At 43.4% G+C, this 18,750-nt stretch overlaps 1 protein-coding gene across 2 annotated transcripts in view; it reads right to left on the bottom strand.

The window, feature by feature from the left end:
- Positions 1–984: 984 nt before the first annotated feature.
- The window catches only part of LOC115163808 (glutamate receptor ionotropic, kainate 1), a 124,213-nt gene continuing 106,447 nt past the window's right edge, over positions 985–18,750 (bottom strand). For both annotated transcript variants that reach the window (XM_029715990.1, XM_029715991.1), the window contains 6 exons: positions 15,610–15,813; positions 13,789–14,012; positions 7,233–7,351; positions 6,596–6,813; positions 2,879–3,104; positions 985–2,559 (listed from right to left, as the gene is read on the bottom strand). In XM_029715990.1, the coding sequence (XP_029571850.1) occupies positions 2,270–2,559; positions 2,879–3,104; positions 6,596–6,813; positions 7,233–7,351; positions 13,789–14,012; positions 15,610–15,813 (1,281 nt within the window). In that variant the 3' untranslated portion in view covers positions 985–2,269. The remainder of the gene's footprint in view (positions 2,560–2,878; positions 3,105–6,595; positions 6,814–7,232; positions 7,352–13,788; positions 14,013–15,609; positions 15,814–18,750) is intronic.

Genomic DNA, 18,750 nt, shown 5'->3' with positions numbered 1-18,750 from the left:
ACATTATTTACTGAGCTTACTCTCACACAGGTTGGTTAGGAGACGACGTGCTGTCACTGAATAAAGCCTGAAGTATTTGAGGATAAATCTGTAGTTTTTTCCAGCCTTACTGAGGCTTAGACGAGTATCCGGAATGGAAGAGGACAGTTGACTGCATGAATGATCTGCACACCTGCGTCTCGATAATTAACCATTGGTAGATCAACCATCTAGAAAATGTCATTTGGGTTTAACAAATTAAGGTGTCTTATAACGAGGAACCTGCCATGGTTCTGTCACCTTATAAATTCAAGGTAAAGCTGTCGTAACAATGAGATAACATTATTTAAGTTACAGATGTCTGCTTATACGATTCGATACCCACTACCTACATGGTCCTGTATATTATAACAGTTGTGAGGTTGTCATAAGCTGTCATAAGCTGTCATAAGCTGTCAACTCTCTCTTGGCGTCAACCCTCGCCTCCTGTCCATGTGATCTAAAAAAGGCAAAACTGATCCTAGCAACTCCTAGTCTGAGGCACTTAATGAATTGGGGCGGCAGGTAGCCTAGTGGTTAGAGCCAGTGGGCCAGTAACCGAAAGGTTGCTAGATTGAATCCCAGGAGCTGACAAGGTAAACATCTGTCTTTCTGCCCCTGAACAAGGCAGTTAAACCCACTGTTTCCCCGGTAGGCCGTCATTGAAAATAAGATTTTGTTTTTAACTGACTTGCCTAGTTAAATAAAAGGTCAAATAAATAAAAAAAATCCAGAAACAACAAGAGCTCTGATATGACTTCAGATCCTCTGGTGGAGATTTCCCCCTTTTACTCTACAGTCTAAACCCATAGATACACAAACTGGGTCGGAACCAAAAAAGAGGTGTGCATGTGATGATCAGCTTTCTATCCATGACTGAAAAAGACAAGGCCTTGCATGCAGACGAACAGAAAGGATCCAAACAGAACCAACGGAATCAGAAATAAATGAGACAAAGAAAGGAAGTCATGTTCTCCACATAACTTTAGTCGTTCATAAAACAAAACCAACATGACAAAACTTTTACATGCATTTTCATGAACGTCAAATGATACAAAAAGCAAAGAATAAAATATACACAATGAAAGCAACTCAATGAATAAAGTCTCAAGGGGCATCTCATCCATAAATGATTCGGGGGAAAAAACTCACATGTGCATACAATCATTCAGATATTTTCATATATATGAATACAAGCAAAGGTGGTCAGAAGAAGCAATACTGTTATGCTGTACAAATACCTGGATGTAAATTTGCAAACATTTGCAAGCAAAACATGATATCCTCATACCTAATCATTAGTTAAATGTAATCAATAAGTTATAGATCAGTAAATGTAATTAACAAGTTATAGATCAGTAATGGTGCATATTAACCTCCAGTGAAACCTTATATCTTCATCACTTACCTACAGTATCATGTCATGACAAAAAAAGAATACATTTTCACACAAAAACAGCAAGGCCAAGACAGTCAAGTGGTGTGCTTTCCTAAAACCCAACCGACTCTCGTTATAAATAAGATATTGTGCCAATAAAGGAATAAAATGTTCATTTTTTTTATCTAAATCAAAAGTACGTCAAACACTAGGCCTACTCTACAATAAAGTAATTTGTGTGTGATCGTTGCACTGCAGTTCCACACATTCAAACTGTTGGCCTGATGAAACAAGTTGTCCTGATTTAAAAAAAAAAACATTCATAAAAGCAACTAACTTTGTGTGTTTAAGGTCCATAGGAACTGACTGTGTGTACGGTCCATAGCAACCGACTGTGTGTACGGTCCATAGCAACCGACTGTGTGTACGGCCCATAGCAACCGACTGTGTGTACGGCCCATAGCAACCGACTGTGTGTACGGTCCAATACAGTCTGAATGTGTGTACTGTAATGTATAAAGTCCACAGCAACTGATTGACTGACTGTGTCTATATAAAGTCAGTAACAACGGTATAACTCTGTGTGCTGTATAATGTCCATAGCAACTGACTGACTGTGTGTATTGTATAATGTCCATTGCAACTGAATGACTGTGTGTACTGTATAATGTCCATAGCAACTGACTGACTGTGTGTATTGTATAATGTCCATAGCAACTGAATGACTGTGTGTACTGTATAATGTCCATAGCAACTGACTGACTGTGTGTATTGTATAATGTCCATAGCAACTGACTGAGAGTGTGTATAAGGTCCACAGCAACCTACTGTATGTAGAATGTCCATAACAGTCTTAGAGCACCTTTTCTTCTGTTAGTACTTGTGATGCCACTCACACTGCCCTACACTCACCTCCTCTATGTCCAAGTTTTTCCTGGATTTGTAAATGAACTCTCCGATAGCTACAAACACAGAGAGAACCAGTCCGGCTGCTAGCACTATGAAAATACCGCCGATGTTCTCCACTCCCAAGGCGCTGGCCTCTTTACTGTCCTCCTCAGGACAACCGTTCCCTCTCCACCACTTCTCCTTCATCATGTGGAGCTTCCCTTCTTCCTGGAGCTGCAGGATGGCGATGGTCACCTTGTCTCTGTAGGGGGAGCCTGGGGGAGAGAGGAATGAGATCTGAGTATCAGAGCAGCTTATGAGGCCATTAGGTAAAAATAAATAGGTCACAAATGAGCTACATTGCCCAACAAATGAGCTACATAGCATATCATCAGCATAAAGTGAAGAATTTTGTGCATGTCTGGTGACTGATGGGCAGCATGAGCGAGTGGTTCTAGGTAGAAATGTAAATGTAGAAAAACAGCAAAGGGGAAAGAGGGCAGCCTTGACGTGTTCCTCTAGCATGTCAGCATTCAGAAGTGATAGGGGACGGTAATTAACACAAAGTGTTTTTCCTGCGTCCGTGATTCTTACCTATGGGAGTGCCTACGCCATAGCCCTTAGAGTCTATGAGGCCTCCGATCTGTGTGAGGTTACAGTTCCTCTGACTGATGTACTCTATGCTGGTGGATTCCATGAGGAGAGCGTAGTCTGTGGTCATGACTCTCTGGATCCCCTCCCTGTTGTTCTTCACCAGAGCTGTGTTCTTCCTGCTGCTCATAAATGCCCACATCTTCTCATAGGTGGAGATCTTGGATTTCTAATGGACAACAACACATTGTTTCCTTTTAAACAACAATAATAATAATAATAGCACAACTTGCCTAGTTAAATAAAGGTTAAAATAATAATAATAATAGTGTAACGGATGTGAAATGGCTAGTTAGTTAGCGGTGGTGCGCGCTAATAACGTTTCAATCTGTGACGTCACTCGCTCTGAGACTTGAAGTAGTTGTTCCCCCTTGCGTTGCAAGGGCCGCGGCTTTTGTGGCGCGATGGGTAACGATGCTGCGTGGGTGTCAGTTGTTGATGATGTGTGCAAGGGTCCCTGGTTCGAGCCCAGGTTGGGACGGAACCTACACTGTTACAATAGCACGTTTTATTGGTGGAGACTACATTTCTGAGGAAAAGCAAAGAAGGGAGAATTTGATGCCAAAATCGCCAATTCAATGCAGATTCACAGGAAAACTGAACAGACTTTTACAACCATTTCAGATGTGTGGCTATAAAGTGCATTACCTCATATTGCTGGGTCTGTTGATATTGTACACAGTGTTGATATTAGAGGTCAGCATTTGACAACACTAACATATTGGACAGAAATGTATTGTTTCACACAGTTATGGAGACTTTTGTCCAGTTGAGAAAATCAAAAAGGTTTAATATAAAGAGCATGACCCCACATTACTCGATTCTGTCACGTCCTGACCAGTAAAGGGGTTATTTGTTACTGTAGTTTGGTCAGGGAGTGGCAGGGGGTGTTTGTTTTACGTGGTTCGGGGTTTGTTGGGCTATGGTATTATGTAAGAGGGGTGTTTGTTTAGAGTGTTCCGGGGTTTTTGGTCTATGTTCTAGGTTAGTGTTTTTCTATGTTCAGTCTAGTGTTCTACTTCTATGTTTAGGGTTTGTTGATTGACCTTCAATTGGAGGCAGCTGTTCCTCGTTGCCTCTGATTGAAGGTCCTATGTATAGGGGTGTTTTTGTAATGGGATTTGTGGGTAGTTGTTTCCTGTTTAGTGTCTGTGCACATGACATGACATGACATGACATGACATGACATGACATGACATGACATGACATGACATGACATGACATGACATGACTGTTTAGTGGCGGTCATTGTTTTGTATACGTGGTTTGTTTTTCCTTCTTTTGATTTAATAAAGAAGATGAGTATTACACGTTCCCGCTGCACCTTGGTCTAATCCTTACGACGCCCATTACAGATTCATTGATATTACTACACAATGATGATATTACAGGTCAGTATTAAAATTATGGCATATTGGACAGAGATGTGTTGTTTTAGACTGGTGGAATATGAAATATACCTGATTACAGAGTGTATGGTTACGCTGCTATGGACAGGCCTGTCCATTTGTTTATGAGAAAATCCCTTCTCTGATATCAAAGTATCTATATAAAGTGCATTACCCCACATTGCTTGATTAGTTATTGTACAAAGTGTTCACATGAAAAACATATTAGACAGAGACAATTTGTTTCACGCTGGTATGGAAATACCTGTCCAGTTGCTTATAGTGAAGCCTAAATCCCTGCCTGTGTTTCCCTTCCTCCAATCATCTGGGTAAGCGTGACAGCTGTGTTTAAATCTTTTTCTGTTGACTAATCTGCTCTACGTATCCAGAGGTCCTACAGTAAGCTAGCTAGGAGATATAGGGGAAAGTCATCATCTAGAGGTCCTACAGTAAGCTGACTAGGAGATATGGGGGAAGTCATCACCCAGAGGTCCTACAGTAAGCTGACTAGGAGATATAGGGTCCTACAGTAAGCTAACTAGGAGATATAGGGTCATACAGTAAGCTGACTAGGAGATATAGGGTCCTACAGTAAGCTGACTAGGAGATATAGGGTCCTACAGTAAGCTGACTAGGAGATATAGGGTCCTACAGTAAGCTGACTAGGAGATATAGGGTCCTACAGTAAGCTGACTAGGAGATATAGGGTCCTACAGTAAGCTGACTAGGAGATATAGGGTCCTACAGTAAGCTAACTAGGAGATATAGGGTCCTACAGTAAGCTGACTAGGAGATATAGGGTCCTACAGTAAGCTGACTAGGAGATATAGGGTCCTACAGTAAGCTGACTAGGAGATATAGGGTCCTACAGTAAGCTAGCTAGGAGATATAGGGTCCTACAGTAAGCTGACTAGGAGATATAGGGTCCTACAGTAAGCTGACTAGGAGATATAGGGTCCTACAGTAAGCTGACTAGGAGATATAGGGTCCTACAGTAAGCTGACTAGGAGATATAGGGTCCTACAGTAAGCTAGCTATTCCCTATGTTTTTTTATTTATATTTATTTAACCTTTATTTAACTAGTCAGTTAAGAACAAATTCTTATTTACAATGGCGGCCTCCCAAAAGGCAAAAGACCTCCTGCGGGGACGTGGGCTGGGATTAAAAATAAAAATAAACTAAATAAAAATATAGGCTAAAACACACATCACGACAAGACAGACAACACAACACTACATAAAGAGAGACCTAAGACAACACAACATGGTAGCAACACAACATGACAACAACATGGTAGCAACACAACATGACAACAACATGGTAGCATCACAACATGACAACAACATGGTAGCAACACAACATGGTAGCAACACAACATGACAACAACATGGCAGCAACACAACATGACAACAACATGGCAGCAACACAACATGACAACAACATGGTAGCAACACAACATGACAACAACATGGCAGCAACACAACATGACAACAACATGGCAGCAACACAACATGACAACAACATGGCAGCAACACAACATGACAACAACATGGTAGCAACACAACATGACAACAACATGGCAGCAACACAACACGTAGTGCACTACGTATAGGGCTCATAGGGCTCTGGTCAAAAGTATTGCACTATATAGGGAATAGGGTGCCATTAGGGAAGAAACCTCACTTTCTCTCTCCCTCCCGCTCCCTCTTTTCTGATGAAATTATATATATATTTTTTTAAAACATCCATTCTCACTTTTTCAGCCTTGCAGTGAGATGGGCGACAGACATGTCAAGTATTACAGTCTTATGTTAAGACTCATGATTCAAAACAATCTCCTGTCAAAGGCATCAAGGACAAACAACTGTGAGATGATAGGTGGATGGTGGTCTCTCTTTACAATATGATATATCTCTCACTATACTGTAGCAGTATATCACATACGTTAGCCTTCTCAGGTCTGTTTGAAGAAGACCAGTAGCCAGGAGATGAGCTCAGAGAGAGAGAGATATTGAAGTTGTTAGAGAGCGTCCGTCCGTCTGTCCGTCTCTCCATGCCTGTGTGTGTGTGTCCGCGTGTGTGTGTGTCCGCTTGTGTGTGTCTGCGTGTGTGTATGTGTGTGTCCGCGTGTGTGTGTCTGCGCGCGTGTGTGTGTCCGCGCTTGTGTGTGTGTCCGCGCGCACACGCGTGTGTGTGTGTCTGTGTGTGTGTGTCCGCGCGCGTGTGTGTGTGTGTGTGTGTGTGTGTGTGTGTGTGTGTCCGCGTGTGTACCTTGAAGAAGGTCATGGTTGATCCGTCTCTCACAGCTCCATACTCTATCTTAGTCTGCTTGGCCAGGTCGTCAGCCGAGTCGATGGGAGAGTCCATCCTCTCCACGGTGAGGAAGGCAGCCAGGTTGGCCGTGTAAGAGGAGATGATGATGAGGGTGAAGAACCACCAGATGCCTCCTACTATCCTCGTAGACAGGGCTTTAGGCATCAGCTCAGAGCCTGTTGTATGAAAACCAATAACACAGACAGGTTAGAGGAGTCCATTCCTATTTATAGAGTCTCATGAGACGACAACTATTTGTCTGAAAGCCAAAAAAATCTGTGTCCTCTTGGATAATAATAATAATAATAATGAGTTCATATGGTTCTTTTTGCTTTGCCAGGCTTGTAACATTGACCAAAAAAACTTTAACAATTTGTCTGATACCAGTTATCTAAGAAAATGTCGACTTAAATTGCTCTCGCTCATTTTCCCACCCATATGAACAATCTTGGCTTTTCATTCTTTGCAGTACAGAAGGAGGGAGACAGTGGTATGAGAGTAGTGTGAGGGCACATTCATGAATCCTTAGTCTTGTTCCTGACGGCTGTACCTTGCTGAAATTAGTGGGCTAAAAGAGAGAAACAGACGGCTGTACCTTGCTGCATCAGAGCTCCCACCCCAAACCAGACAGAGTTGATGAGAGTGAAGTTGTTCTCCACCACATCAGAGTCAGGGTTACAGGGGTGAGGGTTGTACCACTCATAGGGGGTAAACCTACACACAGAAAAAAAAGGCCAGTTAAACAATAACAATAGATGCGTCCAAAACGGCACCCTATTTTCTAAAGTGCACTACTTTCGACCATAGACCCTGGTAAAAAAAAAGTAGTGCCCTGCATATGGAATAGGGTGTGATTTGGGACGCACACAATGAAAACATATTGTATTTAAGTTCAGCTTCACCGCTACCAGCTAGTTTTTGTTGTATTGTGTCGCCACCCTAAAATCCAGATCCCAATGATTGTGAGTCGCTTTGGATAAGAGTGTCTGCTAAATGACTAAAATGTAAAATGCAATGAATGTACAAAATAAGCCACATTCTGTTTTGGCACCCATTTGCTGTTTGAACCTCCAACAACATTCTGTTGTAAAGTGGTGTTGGTTCCCTCTACATTCTGTTGTAAAGTGGTGTTGGTTCCCTCTACATTCTGTTGTAAAGTGGTGTTAGTCCTCTCTGGTTCAGGGAAGAGAGTCCTGGCAGATAACCAGTATGAGGTCTTTAGGTTTCTGTTATAAATAGGCTACTGGTACACACCCCAACCAGGGAATACAAATGTGCGTCCCAAATGACACCATATTCCCTACATGGTGCACTACTTTTGACCAGGGCACCATATTCCCTACATGGTGCACTACTTTTGACCAGGGCCCAAATGGATGTCATTTGAGACGCAAACAGAATAAAAGCAGCAATACATTATTTTTCCCCAGCATTTAAATCCATTTCCCTTTGGAGACTGTGGTAAGTCTAACAGCCCTTATAGGATGTCCTTCACAGCACATTTTCCCCCCAGTGTATATAAAAGCAGCACAAATCACACTCCAACATTTTAAAAGCGAAATATGCAGAAACCGCTCTGCCATTTCCTGGTTTGCAAAAATTCAAATAGTTCTACTAATTTGAGTTCATGTGACAAAACAAGCAATTAAGGGAGAACCGTTATACCATCTAAACCGCTGTGAAATATATTTCCAATATTTCCACCAGGCTGCCAGTCATAAGAAGTGTATGCGAACCAAACTAGGCTATTGTAGATAGCTAGCAATATGGTGGTATTCAAGCTGAGGTTAACCAATAAATGCAAACAGATATAACATTAGCTAACATTAGGTTGCTTGTCCAGCAGCTAGCCTCAGTAGCTAGCTAACGCATCAGGCCTCCCACGCATCAGGCCTCCAGCGACGCTCCTCAGCCCGGAGCCTCCAGCGACGCTCCCCAGCCCGGAACCTCCAGCGACGCTCCCTAGCCCGGAGCCTCCAGCGACGCTCCTCAGCCCGGAGCCTCCAGCGACGCCCCCCCCAGTCCGGAGCCTTCAACGGCGCCCCCAAGCCGGAGTCTTCAGCGGCGGCCTTTAGCCCAGAGTCTTCAGCGGCGGTTGGCAGTCCGAAGCCTCCAGCGATGATCCATGGTCTGGTTCCTCCGGACATACAGAAGCGGGGGGATCAGCGGGCGATGGGGGTACTACGCCCGGAACCAGAGCCGCCGCCATAGACATTAGTCACCCACCCTACCCTCCCTTTGTGTTTTGTGGGGGGAGGGGAGGGGGGGGGGTTGTGGGGGGGGGTTGTTGTTTAGGGGGGTTTTGTTGTTTGGTTTTGTAGGTGCGGTCGGAGTCCGCACCTTTGGGGGGGTACTGTCACGTCCTGACCATAGGAAGTTGTTATTTTCTATGATAGAGTAGGACAGGGGGTGTTTGTCCGTTTTTGTATTTCTATGTTTAGTTTCTAGTTTTTTGTTTGGCATGACCTCCAATTAGAGGCAGCCGGTTGTCATTGTCTCTAATTGGAGGTCATATTTAAGTTGATGTTTGTCCCACTTGTGTTTTGTGGGTGATTATGCTTTGTGAGTAGTGTTTGTTCCTCCTGCGTCACGGTTTGTTGTTTTGTCCTTAAGTTTATTTTTGTATTGCATTAAGTTTCACAGTCCAATAAATATGTGGAACAAAACCGACACTGCATTTTGGTCCGATCATTTAAACAGCCGTGACAACATTCTTCGACAAAACATAGATAGCTAGCTAAATAAGTTCAGAGCAGGATCAAAGCCAACGCCAAACTTTGGGAAACTGTCACACTGCTAGCTAGCAACTTTACAATGCATGCAATGGCATTGGAAAACTAGCTAGGTAGGCTACGCCATAGACCTATGCTGCAGTAAGACAAGGTAGCCAGATTTCAGTCAGGACAAACACTGCAGTTAGCTATGCTACATTTTCCTCGACTAAGAACAACCAAGACATTCAGAAAGTATTCATACCCCATGACTTATTACACAGCCTGAATTCAAAATATATATTTTCTCACCCATCTACACACAATAACCCATAATGACACCTTTGGCAGCGATAACAGCCTCGAGTCTTCTTGGGTATGACGCTACAAGCTTGGCACACCTGTACTTGGGGAGTTTCTCACATTCTTCTCTGCAGATCCTCTCAAGCTCTGTTAGGTTGGTTGGGGAGCGTTGCTGCACAGCTATTTTCATGCCTCTCCAGAGATGTTCAATCAGGTTTAAGTCCAGGCTCTGGCTGAGCCACTGAAGGACATTCAGAGACTTTTCACAAAGCCAGTCCTGCGTTATCTTGGCTGTGTGCTTAGCGTCGTTGACCTGGAGAAGGTCCTGAGAGCTATGGAGCAGGTTTTCATCAAGGAGCTCGCTGTGCTTTGCTCCGTTCATCTTTGCCTCAATCCTGATTACTCTCCCAGTCCCTGCCGCTGAAAAACATTCCCACAGCATGATTCTGTCACCACCATGCTTTGTGGGATTGTGCAGGTTTCCTCCAGACGTAATGCATGGCATTCAGTCCAAACAGTTCAATCTTGGATTCATCAGACCAAAGAATCTTGTTTCTCGTGGTCTGAGAGTCTTTGGGTGCCTTTTGGAAAACTCCAAGCAGGTTGTCATGTGCCTTTTACTGAGGAGTGGCTTCCGTCTGGCCACTCTACCGTAAAGGCCTGATTGGTGGAATGCTGCAGAGATGGTTGTCCTTCTGGAAGGTTCTCCCATCTCCACAGAGGAACTCTAGAGCTCTGTCAGAGTGACCATCGGGTTCTTGGTCACCTCCCTGACCAAGGCCCTTCTCCCCCAATTGCTCAGTTTGGCCGGGCGACCAGCTCTAGGAAGAGTCTTGGTGGATCCAAACTTTTTCCATTTAAGAATGATAGAGGCCACTGTGTTCTTGGCGAACTTCAATGCTGCAGAAATGTTTTGGAACCCTTCCCCAGATCTGTGCCTCGACACAATCCTGTCTCGGAGCTCTACAGACAATTGCTTCGACCTCACGGCTTGGTTTTGCTCTGACATGCATTGTCAACTGTGGGACCTTAAATAGACAGGTGTGTGCCTTTCCAATCATGTCCAATCAATTGAATTTACCACAGGTGGACTCCAAGTTGCAGAAACATCTCAAGGATGATCAATGGAAACAGGATGCACCTGAGCTCAATTCCGAGTCTCATAGCAAAGGGTCTGAATACTAATGTAAATATGGTATTTCTGTTTTAACAATTTTATAGATTTGTGAAAATGTCTAAAAACCTGTTTTTACTTTGTCATTATGGGGTATTGTGTGTAGATTGCTGAGGATTTTTCTTTATTTAATCCATTTTAGAATAAGGCTATAACGTAACAAAATGTGGAAAAAGTCAAGGGGTCTGAATACTTTCTGAAGGCACTGTACATCATTTTATTAGCAGGACACTAAAGTAAAGTAATGTAAAGTCCATTATTCCTATGAAGAGAATGAATTAGGCTGTTTGAGAAAGTTTGAATCCTAAGCAACATGCCTACACATTGTTTGAAGTACAATAGACCAACATAGCTACAGTAGTAGGTCAAAGCTGTGTGCTGGAAAAACCTTGGTAGAAAAGTACGTGTGAATTTCCTTTCTTTTTTGGCTTCAGACCATTGCCTACTTCTCACTTAAAATGTAGTAAAAAAAAATAAAAAAATGTGTGTTTGTTTACATTTTCTTTCTTTACAAATGTTGGAGTAAAACAAGCTTATATTTTAGGGTTTGATGGGTTACGACAGTTCATGAGTTCATTATATTCTTCAAGAATCAATCGGTACATATCACTAATTATAAGTCTAAAAATGGATGTAGCAACTGCTGAATGCCCCTTTAAGAACGGGAAGCATAGAAATAGCACATATAGAACATATCTACCGCTTCTTAGACTTGCTTTAATAAGAATGACAGATCTATAACTCACATTCCTACGTGAATTTGGTCGGATCGCCCAAAAAGTGATATATTTCAGCTGTAAGAGGCCGTTCGTTAACTGATAATGGCAACGAGAGCACAGCTGACTCAGAGCCAGGCCAGAAGCACAGGGTTCACTCTAAACCCTAACCCCTACACTCTTACACCTTACGCCCTACACCCTAAACCCTAACCGGCGATGACAAACACTACACATCTGACTCAGAGGTTGGCCAGAAGCACATACAGGTAATTGCCAAAATAAAGGAAACACCAACATAAAGGGTGTTGGGAAACTTCGAACCGCCAGAACAGCTTCAATGCACCTTGGCATAGATTATACAAGTGTCTGGAACTCTATTGGAGGGATGTGACACCATTCCTTCCACAAAGAAATTCCATAATTTGATGTTTTGTTGACGTGGTGAAAAACTTCTGTTCCAGAATCTCCCGTAAGCGTTAAATTGGGCTGAAATTGGGCTGAGATCCCAAACACAGCAGCTGTCGACTCAAAGGAAAAGGAGAGAATGAGTATGGATCAGAGCAATGCATCAGAAAGCGTCCCAGAGTCACAGGAATATTGCTGAGGGAAACATATAGTACCAAGATCCTACATGGTGGAAGTTCTACATGGTGGAAGTTCCTCACGGGTCTGTCCGTGGCAACAGATATCACCTCATCCATATGGACTGACCTGAGAACAACAACACTTTCGCAGGAGAAGATTCGAGTGTCTTCATCACTCCGACACACTGCGTTGCCATAACCACCAACAATCCAGGATGCATCATCTACATCCAGAACAAGGTCTGGATTTATAAATCAGAGCAACAAGAACAAAAGACTGAGCTCAAAGTAAAAAAATAATAATAATAATTTAAAAAAAAGATAAAACCACACCTGTCAAGTTGTTTCACTTGTAACTTAACCGTAGATTTGTGTTTAAGGAAATGAGAGATGCATTTTGGGTTAAAGTTTACAGAAAATATTTTACGTTCATGACTATGTCGAAATGTTCGAGAAGAACTAGGCAGGAACAAACCTACCGACACGAGGGCAGAATAATCCCTTGAGGTCTGTCGAGACAAAGACACTCTACCCTTTGTTCTCTGAAAAGGGGAGATGTGGGGTTATTTGCATATTGCATCCTGATTGGTCATATGCTAATGAGGGCCTGTGGGACTGTAGGGGTTCCTGAGGAAAGCATCTCTCTCTCAGGTGGCTTGTAAACGTGAAGCAACGTCAAGTTAGCAATACATGTGCCTTCATAAAGATATACCGTTAGTAGTTATTCTACTCACGTACAGACAAGTTTGATTTACACGACAGTGACTGAGACGGCCATGTCATATGGTTCACATCGTTTTCATGCTCATAAAACCATTCAGTGACCACTTGTACCCTTTGGCTGGGGGCATTAAAATGTTTTAAAAATATATATATATTTAAATAGGCAAGTCAGTTAAGAACAAATTATTATTTACAATGACGGCCTATCCCCAGCCAAATCTGGACGACGCTGGGCCAATTGTGCGCCGCCCTATGGGACTCCCAATCACGGCCGGATGTGATACAGCCTGGATTCAAACCAGGGACTGTAGTGATGCCTCTTGCACTGTGACGCAGTGCCTTAAACCGCAGCGCCACTCGGGAGCCAAGGTTGAAGGTGATCACTCAGAATGGCTGTGTATTTATTAGCATTTACTCTGCCCTCTAAGGGGCTAAGTGGACCTAAACCACACCAGAACTGAACTGCCAGAACCCTCATTTTGTGTTGTTTTTATTTTGGCAGGAAACCTGTATATCCAGATGTCAGGAGACAGTGTTCACCCTAACCCGTGACCCCTGAAACCTGACCCCTTACCTGGCGATGACAAACAGGACACAGCTGACTCCGAGGCAGGCCAGTAGTACATACATCCAGATGTCAGGAGACAGTGTTCACCCTAACCCCTGACCCCTGACCCCTGACCCCTAACCCCTGACCCCTTACCCCTAACCCCTAACCCGTGACCCCTAACCCCTGACCCCTAACCCCTGACCCCTTACCTGGCGATGACAAACAGGACACAGCTGACTCCGAGGCAGGCCAATAGTACATACATCCAGATGTCAGGAGACAGTGTTCACCCTAACCCGTGACCCCTGACCCCTAACCCCTGACCCCTAACCCCTTACCCCTAACCCGTGACCCCTAACCCCTGACCCCTAACCCCTGACCCCTTACCTGGCGATGACAAACAGGACACAGCTGACTCCGAGGCAGGCCAGTAGTACATACATCCAGATGTCAGGAGACAGTGGGTTGAGGAAGGAGAACACTCCGGGGTTGGTGCCATTGGGTTTGTGGTACAGGATACTGATTCCCAGAGTCATGAAGGGCTTAGAGAAGTCTATCACCTTCTCCCTCACATAGGTGATGGTCAGAGGAGCCACAGCCAGGTCTGCTACCTGTCATAGACAGAGCAGGTTAATATAGAAATTACATCAGGGCTAATCAGAGTGACCACAGCCAGGTCTGTTACCTGTCATAGACAGAGCAGGTTCTATAGGAAATGCATCAGGCCTGGCCGACTCTGTTCCTGGAGAGATACCCTCCTGTAGGTTTTAACTGCAAAGGGTTGGAGTTTAAACCTACAGGAGGGTATCTCTCCAGGAACAGGGTTGGAGTATAAACCTACAGGAGGGTATCTCTCCAGGAACAGGGTTGGAGTGAAAACCTACAGGAGGGGTATCTCTCCAGGAACAGGGTTGGAGTTAAACCTACAGGACGGTATTTCTCCAGGAACAGGGTTGGAGTTAAACCTACAGGACGGTATCTCTCCAGGAACAGGGTTGGAGTTAAACCTACAGGAGGGTATCTCTCCAAGAACAGGGTTGGAGTTTAAACCTACAGCAGGGTATCTCTCCAGGAACAGGGTTGGAGTATAAACCTACAGGAGGGTATCTCTCCAGGAACAGGGTTGGAGTGAAAACCTACAGGAGGGTATCTCTCCAGGAACAGGGTTGGAGCGAAAACCTACAGGAGGGTATCTCTCCAGGAACAGGGTTGGAGCGATAACCTACAGTAGGGTATCTCTCCAGGAACAGGGTTGGAGTATAAACCAATCGGAGGGTATCTCTCCAGGAACAGGGTTGGAGTATAAACCTACAGGACGGTAGCTCTCCAGGAACAGGGTTGGAGCGATAACCTACAGGAGGGTTTCTCTCCAGGAACAGGGTTGGAGTATAAACCTACAGGAGGGTATCTGTCCTGGAACAGGGTTGGAGTATAAACCTACAGGAGGGTATCTCTCCAGGAACAGGGTTGGAGTTAAAACCTACAGGAGGGTAGCTCTCCAGGAACAGGGTTGGAGTATAAACCTACAGGAGGGTGGCTCTCCAGGAACAGGGTTGGAGTATAAACCTACAGGAGGGTAGCTCTCCAGGAACAGGGTTGGAGTTAAACCTACAGGAGGGTATCTCTCCAGGAACAGGGTTGGAGCGATAACCTACAGGAGGGTTTCTCTCCAGGAACAGGGTTGGAGTATAAACCTACAGGAGGGTATCTCTCCAGGAACAGGGTTGGAATATAAACCTACAGGAGGGTAGCTCTCCAGGAACAGGGTTGGAGTATAAACCTACAGGAGGGTATCTCTCCAGGAACAGGGTTGGAGTATAAACCTACAGGAGGGGTATCTCTCCAGGAACAGGGTTGGAATATAAACCTACAGGAGGGTATCTCTCCAGGAACAGGGTTGGAGTTTAAACCTACAGGAGGGTATCTCTCCAGGAACAGGGTTGGGCAGCTCTGAACTACATCCACTTTTTATATCTGCCACTAGTAGCATTACTATAAATGTTACAAATTCACAGTACAGTCCAGTGGGGGAACTCATCCACTCATGTGAGCCATACACCTGTACTGTACCTGCACTGTACTGTAGTGTGACAGCAAGTGATAGGCATCTACCGTAAATATCCATTCACTTTTCTCTTTCTTTTCCATAAAGTAAAACATTTTCTCTTTCTCGTTCTGTCTCTCTCCTGGTACAGGCAAGTGACTCACATGGTCTATGAGCTCCCGCACCATGCCGTTCCATTCTCCCTTATCGTTTTGAGCTCCATACTTCCCGTCAGATACCAGTTTAACCTCGTAGGCAAATCCCAGGATGTTGGACAGCTCCTTCAGTAGGTCCAGGCAGTAACCCTCGAACCGGTCGTTACCATACAGAGGCTTGTCAGACTTCTTATACATGACGTAAGGGTTTTCCTGTGAGACGAGGCGATAGAGTCGTCAATATCTCTGAATGAACATATCTCATTAGTAGACTGTGTGGTTTCTTAGTTTGGATTGAGAAAATATAGAGACCTTCTTGAACCTGAAACTACAGTACATAAGGAGTTCCAACTACCCTCTCCAACTACCCTCTCCAACTACCCTTTCCAACTACCCTCTCCAACTACCCTTTCCAACTACCCTCTCCAACTACCCTTTCCAACTACCCTCTCCAACTACCCTTTCCAACTACCCTCTCCAACTACCCTTTCCAACTACCCTCTCCAACTACCCTCTCCAACTACCCTTTCCAACTACCCTTTCCAACTACCCTCTCCAACTACCCTTTCCAACTACCCTCTCCAACTACCCTTTCCAACTACCCTTTCCTACCCTCTCCAACTACCCTCTCCAACTACCCTCCACAACTACCCTCTCCAACTACCCTCTCCAACTACCCTTTCCAAATCCCCTTTCCAACTACCCTCTCCAACTACCCTTTCCAACTACCCTTTCCAACTACCCTCTCCAACTACCCTTTCCAACTACCCTCTCCAACTACCCTTTCCAACTACCCTCTCCAACTACCCTCTCCAACTACCCTTTCCAACTACCCTCTCCAACTACCCTCTCCAACTACCCTTTCCAACTACCCTCTCCAACTACCCTCTCCAACTACCCTCTCCAACTGACTTTGTGTATCTTACTACAATAGTTACTCTTACTACTGGATTATATCTTATGACTATTTGGACTATTGAAATATCCCTTATAGCTATTTGGACTATTGGACTATTCCCTGTAACTATTTGAACTATTGGATATTCCCTGTGACTATCAAACTATTAGTATATAACTATGAAGACTATTGGACTATCCAACTATTAGTATATAATTACGAAGACTATTGGACTATTCCCTATGGATTATTGGACTATCCAACTATCACCATATAACTGCTAAGACTATTGGACTATTATATATGGACTACTGGACTATCCCCGGTGACTATTTGTACTATTGGACTATTTCATATGGATATTTGGAATGCTGGACTCATAGCTAATTTTCCCCAACATCGGACTAAACTAATTTCAGATAATCTCCAGCGGTTAGAGGATTAAATCACCTCGAGCTAAACATTTAAATGGACTAGAAAATAACGGTACGTTTTGCGACTAAAGACACCCGTCTAGCTAGCTGACTACCGATTTTCATTGCAACTTAAGTTAAGTTAAGTTAGGTTAAGTTAGGTTAACTTAACTTAACTTAACTTAGGTTTTGAGAGTTTTCAAAAGTAATATACATACACATTTTGTGGGTCACGCTGTATATTGTAAAATATGACACTCATCATTTAATATCCAACTTTTTACCTCTGAAATATAGCTAACGGAAGGCTAGCCAACTAACGTTAGTCAACTAACTTATCTAGTAAACACTTCGGATATGAGGTTGGTGTCTCTTTTTTGAACAAAATGATACGGATATATCTTGTAATTGAACTAAATAGTAAGGTAGCCAATAACTGAGGACCATATGTCGATAATACGAGCCGTATTCTTTTGCTAAACCGCTTATCAAGAAGCTGATAGTAGTAATATTTCCAATGAGTAGTCAAACATGCTAATTGCTAACCGGTTAGCTAACATTTTTATGACACCAATAATCACAAAACATTGATGGCTTGATCACAAGATAACACTGTTGAAGGTAATATATTTCTTAAACGCTGTTGAATATGCCCATAATAAGGGTTCCTACGCTATGACTATTTGGACTACTCAGTGACTATTAAGTTTTCTCCTATGACTATTTGGACTATTGGACTATCCAGTGACTATTTGGACTACCAGACTATCCAGTGACTATTGGACTATCCAGTGACTATTTGGACTATTGGACTATCCAGTGACTATTTGGACTATCCAGTGCCTATTTGGACTATCCAGTGACTATTTGGACTATTGGACTATCCAGTGACTATTTGGACTATTGGACTATCCAGTGACTATTTGGACTATCCAGTGACTATTTGGACTACCGGACTATCCAGTGACTATTTGGACTATTGGACTATCCAGTGACTATTTGGACTACTGGACTATTCAGTGACTATTTGGACTATTGGACTATCCAGTGACTATTTGGACTACCGGACTATCCAGTGACTATTTGGACTATTGAACTATCCAGTGACTATTTGGACTACCGGACTATCCAGTGACTATTTGGACTATTGGACTATCCAGTGACTATTTGGACTATCCAGTGACTATTTGGACTATTGGACTATCCAGTGACAATTTGGACTATTGGACTATCCAGTGACTATTTGGACTATTGGACTATCCAGTAACTATTTGGACTATCCAGTGACTATTTGGACTATTGGACTATCCAGTGACTATTTGGACTATTGGACTATCCAGTAACTATTTGGACTATTGGACTATCCAGTAACTATTTGGACTATTGGACTATCCAGTGACTATTTGGACTACCAGACTATCCAGTGACTATTGGACTATCCAGTGACTATTTGGACTATTGGACTATCCAGTGACTATTTGGACTATCCAGTGCCTATTTGGACTATCCAGTGACTATTTGGACTATTGGACTATCCAGTGACTATTTGGACTATTGGACTATCCGGTGACTATTTGGACTATTGGACTATCCAGTGACTATTTGGACTACCAGACTATCCAGTGACTATTTGGACTATCCAGTAACTATTTGGACTTTTGGACTATCCAGTGACTATTTGGACTATTGGACTACCCAGTGACAATTTGATTATTTTCTGTGGACTATTTGCTCCCCCAATTGTTATATTCAATTTTTATATTGTTTTAGTCTTTTTTAATTTTCTTAAGTATGTTGTGACCCCTGAAACTTTGACTTGACTTGACTGGACTTGACTTA

The sequence above is a fragment of the Salmo trutta genome, chromosome 26 (genome assembly GCF_901001165.1).
Source record: "Salmo trutta chromosome 26, fSalTru1.1, whole genome shotgun sequence".
Classification (NCBI taxonomy): domain Eukaryota; kingdom Metazoa; phylum Chordata; class Actinopteri; order Salmoniformes; family Salmonidae; genus Salmo; species Salmo trutta.
The sequence above is the reverse complement of the archived record's forward strand: the minus strand, read 5'-3'. Positions and strand labels throughout refer to the sequence as shown.